Source organism: Balaenoptera acutorostrata, chromosome 3, assembly GCF_949987535.1.
Source record: "Balaenoptera acutorostrata chromosome 3, mBalAcu1.1, whole genome shotgun sequence".
NCBI lineage: Eukaryota > Metazoa > Chordata > Mammalia > Artiodactyla > Balaenopteridae > Balaenoptera > Balaenoptera acutorostrata.
In genome coordinates this window covers 169,376,948-169,392,217 of record NC_080066.1, presented here as the reverse complement: position 1 = coordinate 169,392,217, position 15,270 = coordinate 169,376,948, and the positions used below count along the sequence as shown (strand labels likewise).

The 15,270-nt window shown below is 41.6% G+C and overlaps 1 protein-coding gene across 3 annotated transcripts in view; it reads right to left on the bottom strand.

Moving 5' to 3' along the window:
- Positions 1 to 15,270, bottom strand: part of NRDE2 (NRDE-2, necessary for RNA interference, domain containing) — a 49,873-nt gene that overhangs the window by 20,225 nt on the left and 14,378 nt on the right. For all 3 annotated transcript variants that reach the window (XR_450886.2, XM_007180880.2, XM_057542344.1), the window contains exons 3-7: positions 14,346 to 14,579; positions 10,370 to 10,519; positions 3,553 to 4,003; positions 2,382 to 2,787; positions 894 to 1,027 (exon numbers count right to left, since the gene is read on the bottom strand). Coding sequence is in view for 2 of the 3 variants with exons in the window: in XM_007180880.2 (XP_007180942.2) it covers positions 894 to 1,027; positions 2,382 to 2,787; positions 3,553 to 4,003; positions 10,370 to 10,519; positions 14,346 to 14,579 (1,375 nt within the window). In the remaining variant the exon portion in view is untranslated. The remainder of the gene's footprint in view (positions 1 to 893; positions 1,028 to 2,381; positions 2,788 to 3,552; positions 4,004 to 10,369; positions 10,520 to 14,345; positions 14,580 to 15,270) is intronic.

Genomic DNA, 15,270 nt, shown 5'->3' with positions numbered 1-15,270 from the left:
ACAGAAAAACGTGTCTTAAAATAGCTTATCTGGCTTATTATACTAATAATCAGTTATACTAATACTAACCAATATTCTTTAACCCAACTTTGTCTAGGAAAAAAAGGTTAAAATAAGGATGATAAAAAGTCTTTACAGGCAGTTCATGAAAGCTCCACAAGATGGAGACCGTAGCCTGTCACGAAAGACCTTTGAAAGTTCACCATAAATTCAGATGTCCAATCCATCTCCCATCAGACCCTCTTTGCTGAGTAGAAAACTGAGTTTTTTTGAGTGGAAAAAGGGAAAACAAGGTTTTCTTATTCGGATAGTTCTATGGTGAGTTTTTTTTATTGCTTCACATCACAAATATTGGCAATGTTCACTCATCTTCTAAATGACTATGCCCCCCAGCCCTACCCGCCCCCAGTTAGGATCGGTGTTGACAAAGCACCAACATGAAATTTCACTTGCAACTCCAGCAAAGATTTTAGGTGGTGGAAAGGTTAACCAGGGGAGAGACACGAGACCCAGATTAGAATGCACAGAGGCAGGAGAGAGGACCACAGTTTAAAGGGCATGACAACTGCCTGCCTGGAGGGCGGGGGCAACTAGCATTTAAACACGGGCGGTAAGTAAGGGGAAAAAAAGGAACGTAAGTGAGTCTTTATATTTGGGGAGGTGGAGGGATCATCTTTCCTCTCTCCATGTTTCACTACTTTCATTATGGAATTTTCCTTGGGTTGCCAGAATATTTCTGAGGAACAATCCTCAACAGGACTGATGTAAAGGAGGATATAAATATTTAAAAAATACGACCACCACCTCCCATTATCCACACACCCCCACGAAAGAGGGAGAGGGGGAGGGAGAGAGATGGAGACGGGGTGGGGGGACTCAAGCAGGACTTGCACCTGTCCTTTGGTAGGCAGGTCTTTCACACTGTCGGGTTTGAAGAAGGTGAAGTCAACCATGGCCTGGAACAGAGAGACGGCCTTCTCGGAGTGACCAGCCTGCCGCAGAAAGTGGCACTGTTGAAGAAAGAGGGCTGCAGGCAGGGAGAGCAAAGGGGAAGAACCCTGGTTAACACCCAAAAAGGGAGAGAACATAACTTCTACAAACATGCAGTTCAACACCCAGAACATCTTTTCCCTGAAATTAGTGACTGTTAATATTTTCAAAGCTGTCAGACATACATGTCCTGATTTTAAAGGACTCAAATAGTATTGCAATCAAAGTACATTCTCATTTTTATGTGAAACTATCACAGAGTACGAATAGTAACAATAAAATAAGGCAAGAGGATGGTCTGAATATTGGTTATCAAATACTCAAAGCTCATTAATATGAGAAAAATTCTAGGAAAAGGATGGTGTCGTAGATTTTTTATCAGAAAGCAAAGATCTGTACTCAACTGATCACTAGATGGCATTATTCACCAGCAATTTTCAGTGTGTACTCAGTCTGCTGTAAACAAATGAGGGTTCCATGTTTGAAAATTTCAGTTCATTTTAACTGTGGTACAATTCCATCTACTAAATACCATTAAGCTATTTGAGCTCATCACAAAGGATATCAAACATGAGACTCTTTAAGTCAGTGGAGTAAATGCTTATTATTTCTAGAGCAATATATTTCTATCTTTAGAAATGAGTAGCACTATTCGATAGCAGGGATTTGATCAAATAAACGCCTGCTACATGCCGGACACTGAGCTAGACTCACCATATATTATCTCAGCTGACATGCGCAACAATCAGGTACAGCAGGTATTGTACTATTGCTGCTGAGGGAGAAACTAGAGCTCAAACAGGTTAAGGAACCTATCCAAGGTCACACCAGAACCCATGAAGGGCAAACTCAGGATTCAAGTCAAGAGTGATACTCTCCAGCTCCTGCATAACATGCAGCCTCCCGTGTCTCATTACTGGACAAAATTTATATTCTAGTTTCCTTCAGGACCTGCCAAAAATGGTAACAGTATATATAATAATACCAAAAACCTACATCTATCAGTGATTTCCAGCCAGTCAGGGCATCCCACAAACAGTAGTGCCTCAGACCCTATAATGGGTCAGATGAGCAGTGCAGGCATCTCAGTAGATAAGGCCACCAACAGCCAAATGTAGCCGCTTGACTACATTTACCTGATTAATAAGTAGAAAAGCTGGAACTTCTAGTCTGGTGATATTTTCTGAACCCTACTGGCTCTAATGCCCCACCACCAAGAAGTTGGAGGGGGAGAACCTGTTATCAAAAGGAGTCACAATACCTTTTTTAAAAATCAGTTTTATCGATTTAGACATTCCTAAAATAAACCAAAAATAAATCTTCATTTTCAACGTAGCCAAAAGGAAGTACAGCTCCTCCCGCGTAAGAGCATCTGGTCATCATCTCCTTACCAAACATGGCCTCCTCGGTGCCAGGCAGCTCAGGGTGGGACAAGATGCTGCCGTCCTTAACAGCAGACAAAGTACTCAAGCATTTTCCATAAAGACTCTGAATTTTTGATATGGAAAAGGTGCTAAACTGGCTCTGGCAAAATAAAAGGTATTTCTGCCAAAGGGCTGTATTGTTGGGATGTAAAAATATCAGTTTCTGCCACTCTTTGACCAGAGTGGAGGGCTCCCAGAACTCGGTGCAGAGCTGCAGCTTGGCGAGTTTCAGATCCACGCTGCTCGGGTTGCTTTCCACGGCCCGTTCCAGAATGGCCAGCTTCTTCTCCAGAACCAGCCTCAGGGACCGCTTCCGCTTTTCCTGCTCTCCTTCCTCAATGGCATACAGGCCCGGACTTCTCATGACCTCGTCCTCAACAACAAAAACACCAATTTACAAATGCAAATGGAAGTGGGGGACCCTCAGGATTTCCAGGCTGCTTGTAGAGTGACTTATAAGCCCCAAAGGGTTTCTCACCTCTCAAAATGAATTGTTATTCAGACATGTTTGATCTTGTGTTTAGTTCACTTATTTACCTATCCACTCTGTCATTTTAAACTTAGATTTTTGTATCAATAACTAGCATGCAATGTCTTGAAAACCTTTTCTGAAGAGCCAGTTTTACCAATAACACAGCCAAATGTAGGACAAATATGATAATTATATAAGTGGTTCAAAAAGATAAGTGGGACGAAGACAAATCCATGTGTTCCAGAAGGGGAGCACTTAGCTCTAACTACGTCATTCCACGGGCAGCCCCTCTTTGCAATTCTGTGCGCTGCGCATGTTCTGTCTGTATTTCAGGAACGCCTTCCCCCGCCTGGTTAGCATCTACTGTTCTTTCACGATTCTGTTCAAGTCTCACCATCCCTTGGAAGCCATTTCTTACTCCCCAGTGGCAAGTCACCCCCTCATTCCATCCCCAAATTAGATGTTATAGCATTTATTACCCCAGATTGCATTTATCCTTCCTCACTGGGTTTTGAGTAAACTCAAGGCAAGGGCTGAATTCTAGTTATCTTTAGAGGCCCGGCACCAGGGTTCCTCCTAGGAGCTCAAAAATCACTGCAGACTAAATCAGTGCCCCAAATTAAGACCGTCATTCTAAGGTAAGAGAACTGGGACAGTGATACTTACCTGAAAAGCAACAAATGCCATCCACAGCTGAACATCCCGAGGATTCTCCCATACCCTCCTGTTAAACTCCTCCACCTTGGCCTTGAGAAGCACGTCCTCCCTGTTGGGCTGTGAATCTGGCTGCTTGGATGCTTGCTCTGAAGGACCCCGGCCTTGTAACCACTGCGTGGTGGCTTCATCATAAATCCCCAGAGGGTTCAACCAGGTTGTAACAGGGGCAACCACGTCCTCTGCACCCTTCACTGGGATAAATGAGATCGACTCCGATGAGGCAGGCTCAGTTTTACTGCTAATGGCAACTCCGTCAATGTTCATTAATCCCACACTCTTCTTTGTAAAGTAGCGCTCGACATGCTTGTGTGACCGCTTCTTTTCTGTGGACGTCCCCTCCCAAGATATACACTGCTTCTTAGGGTTAATGCCAAGGCAGGAGTGTCCTTTCCTCTTGTATCTTATATTTGAAAAAGAAAACAAGTTACTGAGAGAACATGTGCCCTGGATCCAAATGACTGAAGGCCCAGCAAACACACTCTTGTTCTGCAAGTTAACTGCATATATTCAAATTCACCTTCCCTTCAAATTGCTTCTATTTAGAGACGTGCGAGGATTAGCTGTTAACTTTTGCTGCCTGTTTGACTTATTCCTCTAACATGACTCTTTGTTTACGTCTCATGAATTTAAGATCATGCCTGTCTTCCAGTTCTTAGTAACTTATATTCTCCTGCAGCTTTGTACAGCACTGTCCCATACATTATGTCATCTGAACATCACAATCATGTGTGACAGGCAAGGCGGAAATCATCTCCTCTTTTACACCGTTCCTACGTGAGGACGCTGAGACCTCAGGTGACGCTAGGTCATCTGTGTCTCCTAGACCAGTCCCTTTTTCCCTGTGTCCCTACTTAAGATAACAGAGAGGTCTAAGATTCTTTTTTTAATCCTGAAACAAAGTATGTCAAATAAAATTACATTTGGCTATTTTCTACTCTACAGGAACAGAGGCTGCGTTCTGAAATGCTTTCATGGATCATGTAGGCGTCCCCAGAGTTAAACACAAGACTACTGAATATGCGCACAAAAGCTAAGGAAAACTGTGCACACTTTTCTGTATGTATGTTATACAAACAACCCAATTAAAAAACGGGCAAAAGATCTGAACAGAAATGTCACAAAAGATATGAATGACCAATAAGCACATAAAAAAGTGGTCAACATCATTAGTCATCAAGGAAAAGCAATTAAAACCACAGTGAGATACAGCACAGGCCCACCAGACAGCTACAATTAAAAGGACTGGCAATACCAAATGCTGGCAAATGATCCGTGGAGTAACCGGGACTCTCATATGCTGTTGGTGGGAATGTAAACTGGTACAATCACTTTGGGAAAAGGTCTGGCAGTTTCTTAAAAGAACTAAACACAGACCTTACCCTATGACCTAGCAATTCTATTCCTAGGTATTTACCCAAGAAAAAGGAAACCACATGTCTACACAAAGAGCTGTGCACAAATGTTCTCAGCAGCTTTATTCATAACAGCCAAATACTGGAAAAAGTCCAGGTGTCCATCAATAGAAGAATGGATAAACAAATGGTGGTATGGCCATTGATGGAATACTCCCACCAGGAAAGAGGAACAAACTACCGATAAATGCCACAGCATGGATGAAACTCAAAAACATTATGCCGAGTGAAAGGAGCCAGACACAATGGAGCACATACTATATGATTCCATTTATATGAAATTCTAGAATAGACCATACTAATTGATGGTGGAAAAAAATTAGAATGGTAATCTTCTCTAGGGAGGTGGGGTGTGGACTGAGTGGAAAGGAGCCTGGGGAAACTTCTTGGGGTCATAGTAATGTCCTCTATTTTCATAGATGTCTGGGTTACACAGGTATACGCATTTGTCAAAACTCAGCAGATAAAGATATGGATTATTACACTGTAAGTAAATTTTAAATCAAAAGAAAAAAATAAGCAAATCTTGAACTCTAGCTAATGATATGCACATTGAAGTATTTAGGGGGCAGTGTACTGATTTCTGCAATTTACTTTGAAACGCATCCAAAAATTAAGATGGGTGGGTAGATAGCCGAATGGACACGTATGTGACAAGGCAAGCACAGAAACATTAATGGTAGAACGTAGGGCATGGTTATGTGAGTGTTCACTGTAAAATTCTTTCGACTTTGGCTGTATTTTTTAATTTTTTCACAATAAAATGCTGTGGAGAGAAAAAAGCAAGAGAGAGGTGCTGCCATCTTCTGTCAACGCCCAGAGAGCTTCTCTCCCACCTCATCCTGGTCCAGCTCCATCACCTCCTTTCCTTCCTCACTGTCAACAGAGACCGGAGAAGCTCTCTGCTTGCCTGTGCCTCTCTCACTGCTCCAGCGTGGTGAATTCCACTTTGGGGGAATAGTTTCTCTCACACACACAAGTTTTCTCTCAAACCTTTTCTCTTTATCCTCTCTCCCAGTTCCTCCTGGATTACCTCTGGATAATCTCCCTCCTTTCCATTTATGAGTCAAACAACTTTAGCAAAGGGGTGATGAGATAAAATAGGCTAAAATAGCTCTATATAAGCCTTTCATCCCCTAAGAAACAAATTTTAAGTTAAAAACTAGTTTTGTTTTCCGTAATTACTATTTTCTTTTATTTTCACTAAAAAGGAACAATATTTTAGATATTCAATCTCTTAAAAAATGTTTTCTGACTTCAAAACTGCATTTTGTAAAACTGATTTTAATAGCTTCCTTTTGTAACAAATTTGATGAAAATGATAAAGGAGAAAAAAATGCTACTGGCTTACATTATTAAGTATCAGCTTTCAGATAATGTGCATATGCATATATTCATATATATACACACACACACACATATCCTTTTTTAAAATAGCTGATATAGGGGCTTCCCTGGTGGCGCAGTGGTTGAGAGCCTGCCTGCTAATGCAGGGGACACGGGTTTGAGCCCTGGTCTGGGAAGATCCCACATGCCGCGGAGCAACTGGGCCCGTGAGCCACAATTACTGAGCCTGCGCGTCTGGAGCCTGTGCTCCGCAACAAGAGAGGCCGCAATAATGAGAGGCCCGCGCACCGCGATGAAGATTGGCCCCCACTTGCCGCAACTAGAGAAAGCCCTCGCACAGAAACGAAGACCCAACACAGCCATAAATAAATAAATAAATAAATAAATAACCCCCCCCAAAAAAAGTTCGAAAATGAAGAGGAAAAATCACCAATAATTCTACAAAAAAAAAACAAAAAAAAACAATACATGGTTCCCCCCCCCCCCAAAAAAAATAGCTGATATATAGCTTCAGGCTTTCCTCCCTACTTTTAAGCATTTCCCCATACCATTAGTTTTAGAAAATACAATTTTTATTGGCTTCAAACTGGTTCATTGGAAGAGTGTGTCATAATTTATTTAACCATTTCCCTACTGTTGGATATTTAGGTTCTATATAATTTATCACTTATCACAGAACCTTAATAATTGGACAGGACCTAGGATTAATGTAATAGTTCCCCAAATAAAGGCACTTTTACTATAAAATCCTTACCAAATAATCAACTAGTCTTCACTTGAATAATTCCAGAGGTAGGGACTCCCACTTTGTTTGGAGGTTCAGTGAATGATATCACATGTATCTAATTTAAATAAATTCAGATATAGGCACTAAGTCACCTCCCCAAAAAAAGGAGAGAGAGAGAGAAAGAAAGAAAGAGTGAAAGAAATGAAAAGAAAAGAAAGAGGGAAAGGGTTTGGGAAGAGAATATGTTTAAATCAAACACCCAGTTCTGCCCTGAATCCACTCAGTGGGTCTGAGCCCCAGAGTAAGCTGGGCTGGGCAATATGAATTTGCCTTTCCTTTGGGGAATTCAATTCACACATGCCTTCTCAGTGTCTGACTGCCTAGGTCCAAATTCCAACTCCATTATTTACTAACTGGGTGACCATGATCAAGTTTTAAAAAACAAACAAACAAACAAGCTGTGCCTCAGTTTCCCTGTCTGTAAAACAGGGATAATAACAGTACCTTATGTCAGAGAATTGCTAGGATGATCAAAAAAGTTTACATATGTAAAGTCCTGGGACTTCTCTGGTGGCGCAGTGGTTAAGAATCTGCCTGCCAATGCAGGGGACATGGGTTCAATTCCTGGTCAGGGAATTAGATCCCACATGCTGCGGAGCAACTAAGCCTGTGTGCCACAACTACTGAGCCTGTGCTCTAGAGCACGCAAACCACAACTACTGAGCCCACGCACCGCAACTGCTGAAGCCCGCATGCCTAGAGCCCGTGCTCTGCAACAAGAGAAGGCACCACAATGAGAAGCCTGAGCACCGCAACGAAAAGTAGCCCCCGCTCGCTGCAACTAGAGAAAGCCCACGCGCAGCAACGAAGACCCAATGCAACCAAAAATAAATAAATAGAAAAAAAGTTAAATTATATATGTAAAGTCTTTAGCCATACAGTAAGGACTAGATAAGTTTAAAATTATTATTATTTCATACAACTTGGCTCCTAAACTTAAGCCAATTATTTCATCTGGTATATAGCCAAAGAAACAATAATCTCTTCCAAAAATGGAGAAAAAACTAGCTGAACTTCACTGACAGATAGTATATTAGTCCTACGGAATTTTCCAAAGGTAATTCTGACCTGTTATACACTAACTTTAGAACCTGACCCTTGCTTACCACAATGCTCCAAAACACACCACATCATTGCTGGGATGTTCACACTCTTAGATCGCTTTTATGCTGAGCCAAACTTCCACTCACTGGTCCTGGTTCTGCTTCCCAAGTTACACAGAACATTGCCAACCCACCTTCCAGGAGACAGTCCAACAAAGCCTACAAAACGACGACCATATCCCTGACAGGTGCCAAATACCCACAGGCCCTCACCTCATCCTCACACGATGGCCTTAGCCAAGTGTCTGCTCACCTTCCTCTCAATGCTCTTGGTTTTTCAGTATCCCTCTTAAAAAGTGTGAAAATTCAGTACCTGACACAGTATTCCCACCGTCCCCTGAGCAGCTCAGAGTGCCATGGGACCAACACCTTTTCAGACCTGGACACTAACAGTTGTACAGCTATTAATCTGGGCAAGACTTGCCTCACTCACGTTTTAGTAATTTACTAGGAAATCACACCAATGCCCTAAGCCCTTTGTAGTAGTCTCTTTGCAGTTTAGATTAATAAAGTTGTCTTTAATTACTCTTCCTGAGCTCTGGGCCATTCATTAGCAGAGGCTCAAGAGCCACTCTCTGTTCATATTTTTTCCTTTTTTCAATCTATTACTAAATAATAACTCTATTTGCACACCAATTTCTAATTTCATAGCAAATATTTTTGATATTTGAGTGTAAGGCACAGCAGGCGTTACAATTCCCAATTTACAACTGAAGAAATGGAGGCTCAGAAAGGTTAAGAGACTTGCCTGGGATTACATTACTAGTCAACAGCAAAGTCAGAATGAGAACCAGAGTCTTCTGTTTCCCAACCTAGAAAATGCCCTACCACCCAACCTGTCTCCTCTTTTTGTGGACAGTGGAAGAACATTTGAAGTCAGAGAAATACAGGTTTAAACCCAAACTATCCTGCTTCCTGGTTGTATGACCTTGAGAAGGTACTTCATCTCTGAGATTCCTTTCCTCGTTGGTAAAATCAGAGTGCCCCCTCCTCATGGGGCAGCCGTGAGGGTCAGACAGGCTAGCATCAGTGAGAGAACACGCACAGGATCATGCTACATACTTCATGCCAAGCCAGCATTTCCTGTGTATCCCCACATCTGCGGCATGAAAAACCACACAGGAATTTAGGGAGCATTAAAATCATTCTAAAAATACACAAATACACTTTAAATATGATAGTCATTTACTCCTTGCCATGAGGTTTTAGTAGACAGTATGGAGATACAAATATGCACCAAAAAAATAACTGATATAAACTCATCATAGAGGAAATTTTAGTTGGAGTTGCTTATGTGGTGAGTTACAGTGTCACAATGAGTGACAACATGACTAAAACGTGGAGGTGCAGCAAAGTAATGGGAACTAAAATTTACTTTAAAAAGTAATTAGCCCATGAAGAATGATAATGATCTTCAAGGCCTCCTCTTGGCCGTATATTCCATGATTCTCTACCTTCAGTTTTCATCACCTATAAGCTGTTTGGGAATAGAGACTGTGTATTACTGTTCTTACAAAGTACTAAGTGTCTAAAGAGTTTATTGAGGATTCAAATATTTTTGATTTACAGATTAGAGGAGAAAAGTTTAAACTCATTACTGAAGCAAATACCATCACCTATTTTTACGATTATCTGGTGACGTATGTATGCTGGAAACAGTTTGAAAAAGTCATTACCATGTAATGTCATTTTTTAAAATGGCATGTGTGCGTTGCAGGGGGTGGATAAATAGAAGGCTTTTGTAACTTTTAAGAACGGCATATAGATTAGACCACATGGTTTACGGATAGTCACAATTATTTCAAGGTATTTTTCAGTTCATTCATTCTACAAATATTCATTGAACACCTACTATGCCACACACTATGCCAAGCACCATGGCTAAATAAGATTAATCTGACCTGGGTCCTGATCTCAAGGTTTAAAATTTTATTTTAGAATGTGAGATTACTCACCTTCCATTGTTTATGCCTACACAACTTAACGGTGGATAAAAGTCAACAGAGTCGATGAGGGGGTGGGGAGGCAGAGAGACACAGACGGTGCTGAGTGAGCACAGAGGAGAAGGAAGTTCCCTCCCACCAGGGAAAACCAGGGAGAGCTATCACGATGGATACCTTGCTACATCTCCTCGGTAAAGAGACTTATACTCCCAGTTTGCAGGATCCGGCTTCTTATCTGTTCTGAAGGTTTCTCCCGTCAGAGCCTGAATGTCCTCAAGCCAAACAAAGTGACGTCCAATATCAGCAGTGGCATTATTTTCTTGACTGTGGGACAAAGGAAGGTGAACAAGAAAAGGGAAGAGGCACTTAGAAATCTCCCAGTTACATATTTCATGTTTCAGAAATCTGAAAGTTACACATTTCAAACTCCATACACCATCAAGCACACCTAAGTACATAAAATGTGCACATGCCAAAAAAATGGGAAGAGCACTCCTACTCTGGAGAAAGTTTTAAAATACAGAGCAAAAACTGTCAACACTAAGTGACCCTTTACCAAGAAATGAAGTCAACTTATCCCAGAAATACACGTGAAGGATATAGGTGTTTTTTAAAAAAATAATTCATTTAAATGATTATAACTTGATTTTCAAGTATATTTACAAACAAGGCTTTTTCTTAAAAAAAAAAAAAAAAAGAGAGAGAAAGAAAGATAAGGCTGCCCTAACTTACTTGAAAGTGCTCAGATAATTTATTCCAACTAAAAACTTAACAACAGCAACAAAGCCACAGTTCTGAATGCTTCAGTCTTGCGTGTTACTTAGGCATGGTCTAAGTCTCGTTTTTATAGTCTGGGCTCTGTGTAGGGTGTTTTGCCTGTACGTCTGGACCTCTATCTAAAGGGCAGAGAGTCCACTATAAGACAAGACCCTTATTTATCCCTTTGAACCAATTTGTGACTTGGCAGACTTCCAGATACAAATGGAACCAGTTCCCTAGGAGTCAAAGAAGAGGGAGGTTTTTTTCTGGCACCTAACATCTTTCTTCCTCTAAAGAAAATCAGTTCATAATGCTGCTGACACAAGAAGGTGCCAAAGTAGTCAAAACAGCCATTAAGTGTTGTTCCATCTTTGCTTTTTGGCTCTGCCCAGATAGAAATAAAGATTCTAAAGGCTTCTAAATCACTCTTGGCTGGCAACACAAGGGACTGGTATTTCAGGGACACAAAGTAGCTACTCAATAAATATTTGTTGAATGATGCATCTCGGGTTAAAATATGTGGTGATTTTTAACACATTCTCCTCCAGAACAACTGTGGAGGGTTTTCTGATGACAAAAACTGAAAGGGGCAGCAAAGGGAGAGAAAGAGACTGATGCATTCCAGAAAGAAAGGGAAAGCCAGTGTGGAGAGGGGGCGGGAAGGGCCAGGCTGCAGACCACCCCTGGGGAGCAACAAGCCCTCATTCCTCCCCTACTGGGTACTGCGGTCAGGAAGCAGGTTGTGGTCTAGGCTGTGTACGAGGAAGGATACGCCTCCCCCTGAAGGTGAAGAAGAGCTCATCCTACGAGACAAAGGTCAATTATAAGCTGTGACCTCTGGGGAAGCTGTCCCTCGATCACCCTGAAATAGAGTCCCATATGGTATGCAACCCACCCCTCCCTCCAGGCCGCTTTCCTGACATCACGGAAACACTCTCACAACTCAGTAATATCTTACTCCCTGTCTGTACAGAAACAAACGATTCTTCCAGGTCACTGTCCCAGGAACAGACTGCAGAAGTGAGTAGTGAGAAAGTAAAAGACAAAGACAAGAACAATCCACTCTGATCTTAATGGGGATATTCTACAAAATATCAACAGACTTAAAAATGCTGTTTGGATCATAAAACTATCAAGAGGCTGTAACGATCACCTCTGATGTGGTTAAGCACAGGCCGAAAATAACTATCTTTCAAGTTCTTATGGTCATTCCTGTACAGTTCCAGGAAATCCTTTAAAACTCATTTTCCTCAGCCATAAAAAAGATAGTTAAAGATGAGTCTTCAGAACACACAGCAATTCATGTATTTTGCTTTGAAGACATACTAAAAAAGCAACAATATCAATGGTACATTCATCCATTCATTCATGTAACAAAAACGTACTTGAGCGTTTACTCCACATCAGGCCCAGTGCCAACCGCTGGGGGGACTCAAAGGCAAGCAAGGTGTGGTGGTTCCTGCCCACAGAAATCCAGCCAAGTTCGAAATCTTGTTGCTAGACTCCTTTATTCCTTCCTCCTCTAGGGTTACTGGGATAGCACCTGAGACACAGAGAAGGCTAAATAAATCTGGGTCCTCTGAGCCACAGAGGACCGCGGCATTCTCCAACACTGATCTGCAGACAGAAGGGTCCCGGAAGACTACGGTGTCTGCCTCTCTGGAGACTATGGGCCGGATTCCAGACTCACTCCGACCAGAGCTCTCACTGACATCAACAGGACTTCTAAGCACACCACAAGAGCAAATAATCCCTCAAGAGTCGCAGAAGTCTTAACAGCACTAAATTTTTTCAAGTATGCCTTGGACAGGACTTAAATTTTCTCTCTTCTAGACCACATGAACAAAGAAAAGAAAAAAGTTAAATGAGGAATAATAACTCAAGTAGTTTCACCACATAACCACCTGTCTCACGCATGGGAAAAGTGCCTCCCTATGTAAGAGGAAGTTAGATTAACCAGAGAGGAAAAGCACCTGCTCTGGGGTCAACCTGTAGAACACCTGGGACACTATGCTCAGCGTAGACAGCAGAGCGAAACACGGGGAGAAAAAAGGCCCCCAAGGAAAGGAAATACTGTGGTCATGAGCCATTCTATACCTTTAACGCAGTGGTTCTAAACAAATGTGAAATAAGGACAAAAGCAATGATTATTTTTAAGTGCTATATTAACCTTAACCTGTGTGTGTGTGTGTGTGTGTGTGTGTGTGTGTGTTATGCACACAGGGGTTGTGATGTGAGTGACTGAAAGGAAGACATCAAGAAAGAGGAGGAAGGGCTTCCCTGGTGGCGCAGTGGTTGAGAATCTGCCTGCTAATGCAGGGGACACGGGTTCGAACCCTGGTCTGGGAAGATCCCACATGCCACGGAGCAGCTGGGCCCGTGAGCCACAATTGCTGAGCCTGCGCGTCTGGAGCCTGTGCCCCGCGACGGGAGGGGCCGCGATAGAGAAAGGCCCGCGCACCGCGATGAAGAGCGGTCCCCGCACCGCGATGAAGAGTGGCCCCCGCTTGCCGCAATTGGAGAAAGCCCTCCCACGAACCGAAGACCCAACACAGCCAAAAATAAATAAATAAATAAATAAAATCAAGTAAAAACTTTAAAAAAAAAAAAAAAAGAAAGAGGAGGAAGACATTTTTCTTACTCTTTACAGAAGCGTGTAAAGCTAAGCAGTGGGGCTTCCCTGGTGGCGCAGTGGTTGAGAATCTGCCTGCTAATGCAGGGGACATGGGTTCGAGCCCTGGTCTGGGAAGATCCCACATGCCACGGAGCAGCTGGGCCCGTGAGCCACAACTACTGAGCCTGCGCGTCTGGAGCCTGTGCCCCGCAACGGGAGGGGCCGCGATAGAGAAAGGCCCGCGCACCGTGATGAAGAGCGGTTCCCGCACCGCGATGAAGAGTGGCCCCCGCTTGCCGCAACTGGAGAAAGCCCTCGCACGAACCGAAGACCCAACACAGCCAAAAATAAATAAATAAATAAATAAAAATTAAAAAAAAAAAAAAAAAGAAATACTTAGAAAATTAAAAAAAAAAAAAAAAAAAGCTAAGCAGTGAACTGGTTCACGTGCCCACTGTAAGGCACATCTGCCATCTTTCAGAAATCCTGTAGACTTCCTGTCTGAATCAGATTTTGACACAATCATTACTGTGTCTAAATAATATTTCTCAAATAAAATCATGGCCCTATTTTTTTTTTTAATGAAAGTTTTCTTTTCTTATGTTGACCTAATGATAGAGCTCTTTTTGTTTTTTCTCCCACTTTACTGAGGTATTTATTGACTCCATTTTGATTGAGTGGCTAAATAGTCATTCAGATGTCTAACTTGTGGCAACGATCAAGGGAGAAAAATTCAAGATTTGAAAAATCATAGGTATTTGAGAATAGAAAACCTACTTCGGTTTCTCTGATTCCTTTTTACTGTCTCTGATGCTTCTGGAAGATCTGTCCTTTTCAGAATCAGTATATGACTCAGAGCCACTGCTACTTGACTGCCCACGATTTCTCTTGGTTTTCTTGTGGTGCTGATGCTTCCTTTTCTTCTTTTTCTCTTTCTTCTTTTTTCTGCTTGTTTGTTTGGGCTTTCTGTTAGTGTCACTTTCATCTGAAGGCTCTGAATTCAGAGGACTCCTGTTTGGGAAAATCAACATTAGAATTATTTTCAAAAGAGAATTAGGGAAATAATATGTAAGTAAGTATGCAAATAAACAAATATGCAAAAGGAAATTCTATAAATGCCCACACAGACTTACTATATGCCCATACATTATACAGTACCTTCCTGGATTGCAACTCACCTTAAAGGTTTAAGAGTTGGACCTAAAATAACATCAGCTGAAGAAATTCTAATCTTTCTAAGATTTCTAAGCTTGTAAACCTATATTTTCATAGCTACATATTTTTAAATTAATCTACCAGTTATTTTATCAAATACAGTATTTTTTAATGCTATAAAAGGTTTATTTTCAGTCTTACATATTATGCCAGCATATCCTTAATGCCAAAAAAAAAAAAAGGTTTAACTCTGGTCCTTGTTTTTTAAAGTTATAACGAGATCTTCCTTATTACTCCCTCTCATGCATCAACTATTCTCAATTTCTAAAAGCTTCCTACACTTTTAGAGTACATCATATTAATGAGACCATTTGGTCTATATTTGTGAGAGAGCTCATTTCTCAGTCCAGTGATCTATAACAAAATTCTTTCAAAGCTGGGTACAGATGTTTGCCATTTTGCTTTCCCCGAAGTTTTCATGAGGTTTTATCCTATGTTATTACAAAAGCTCCTTCTATTTTTGCATGCAACTTCTACCTTTATGCAA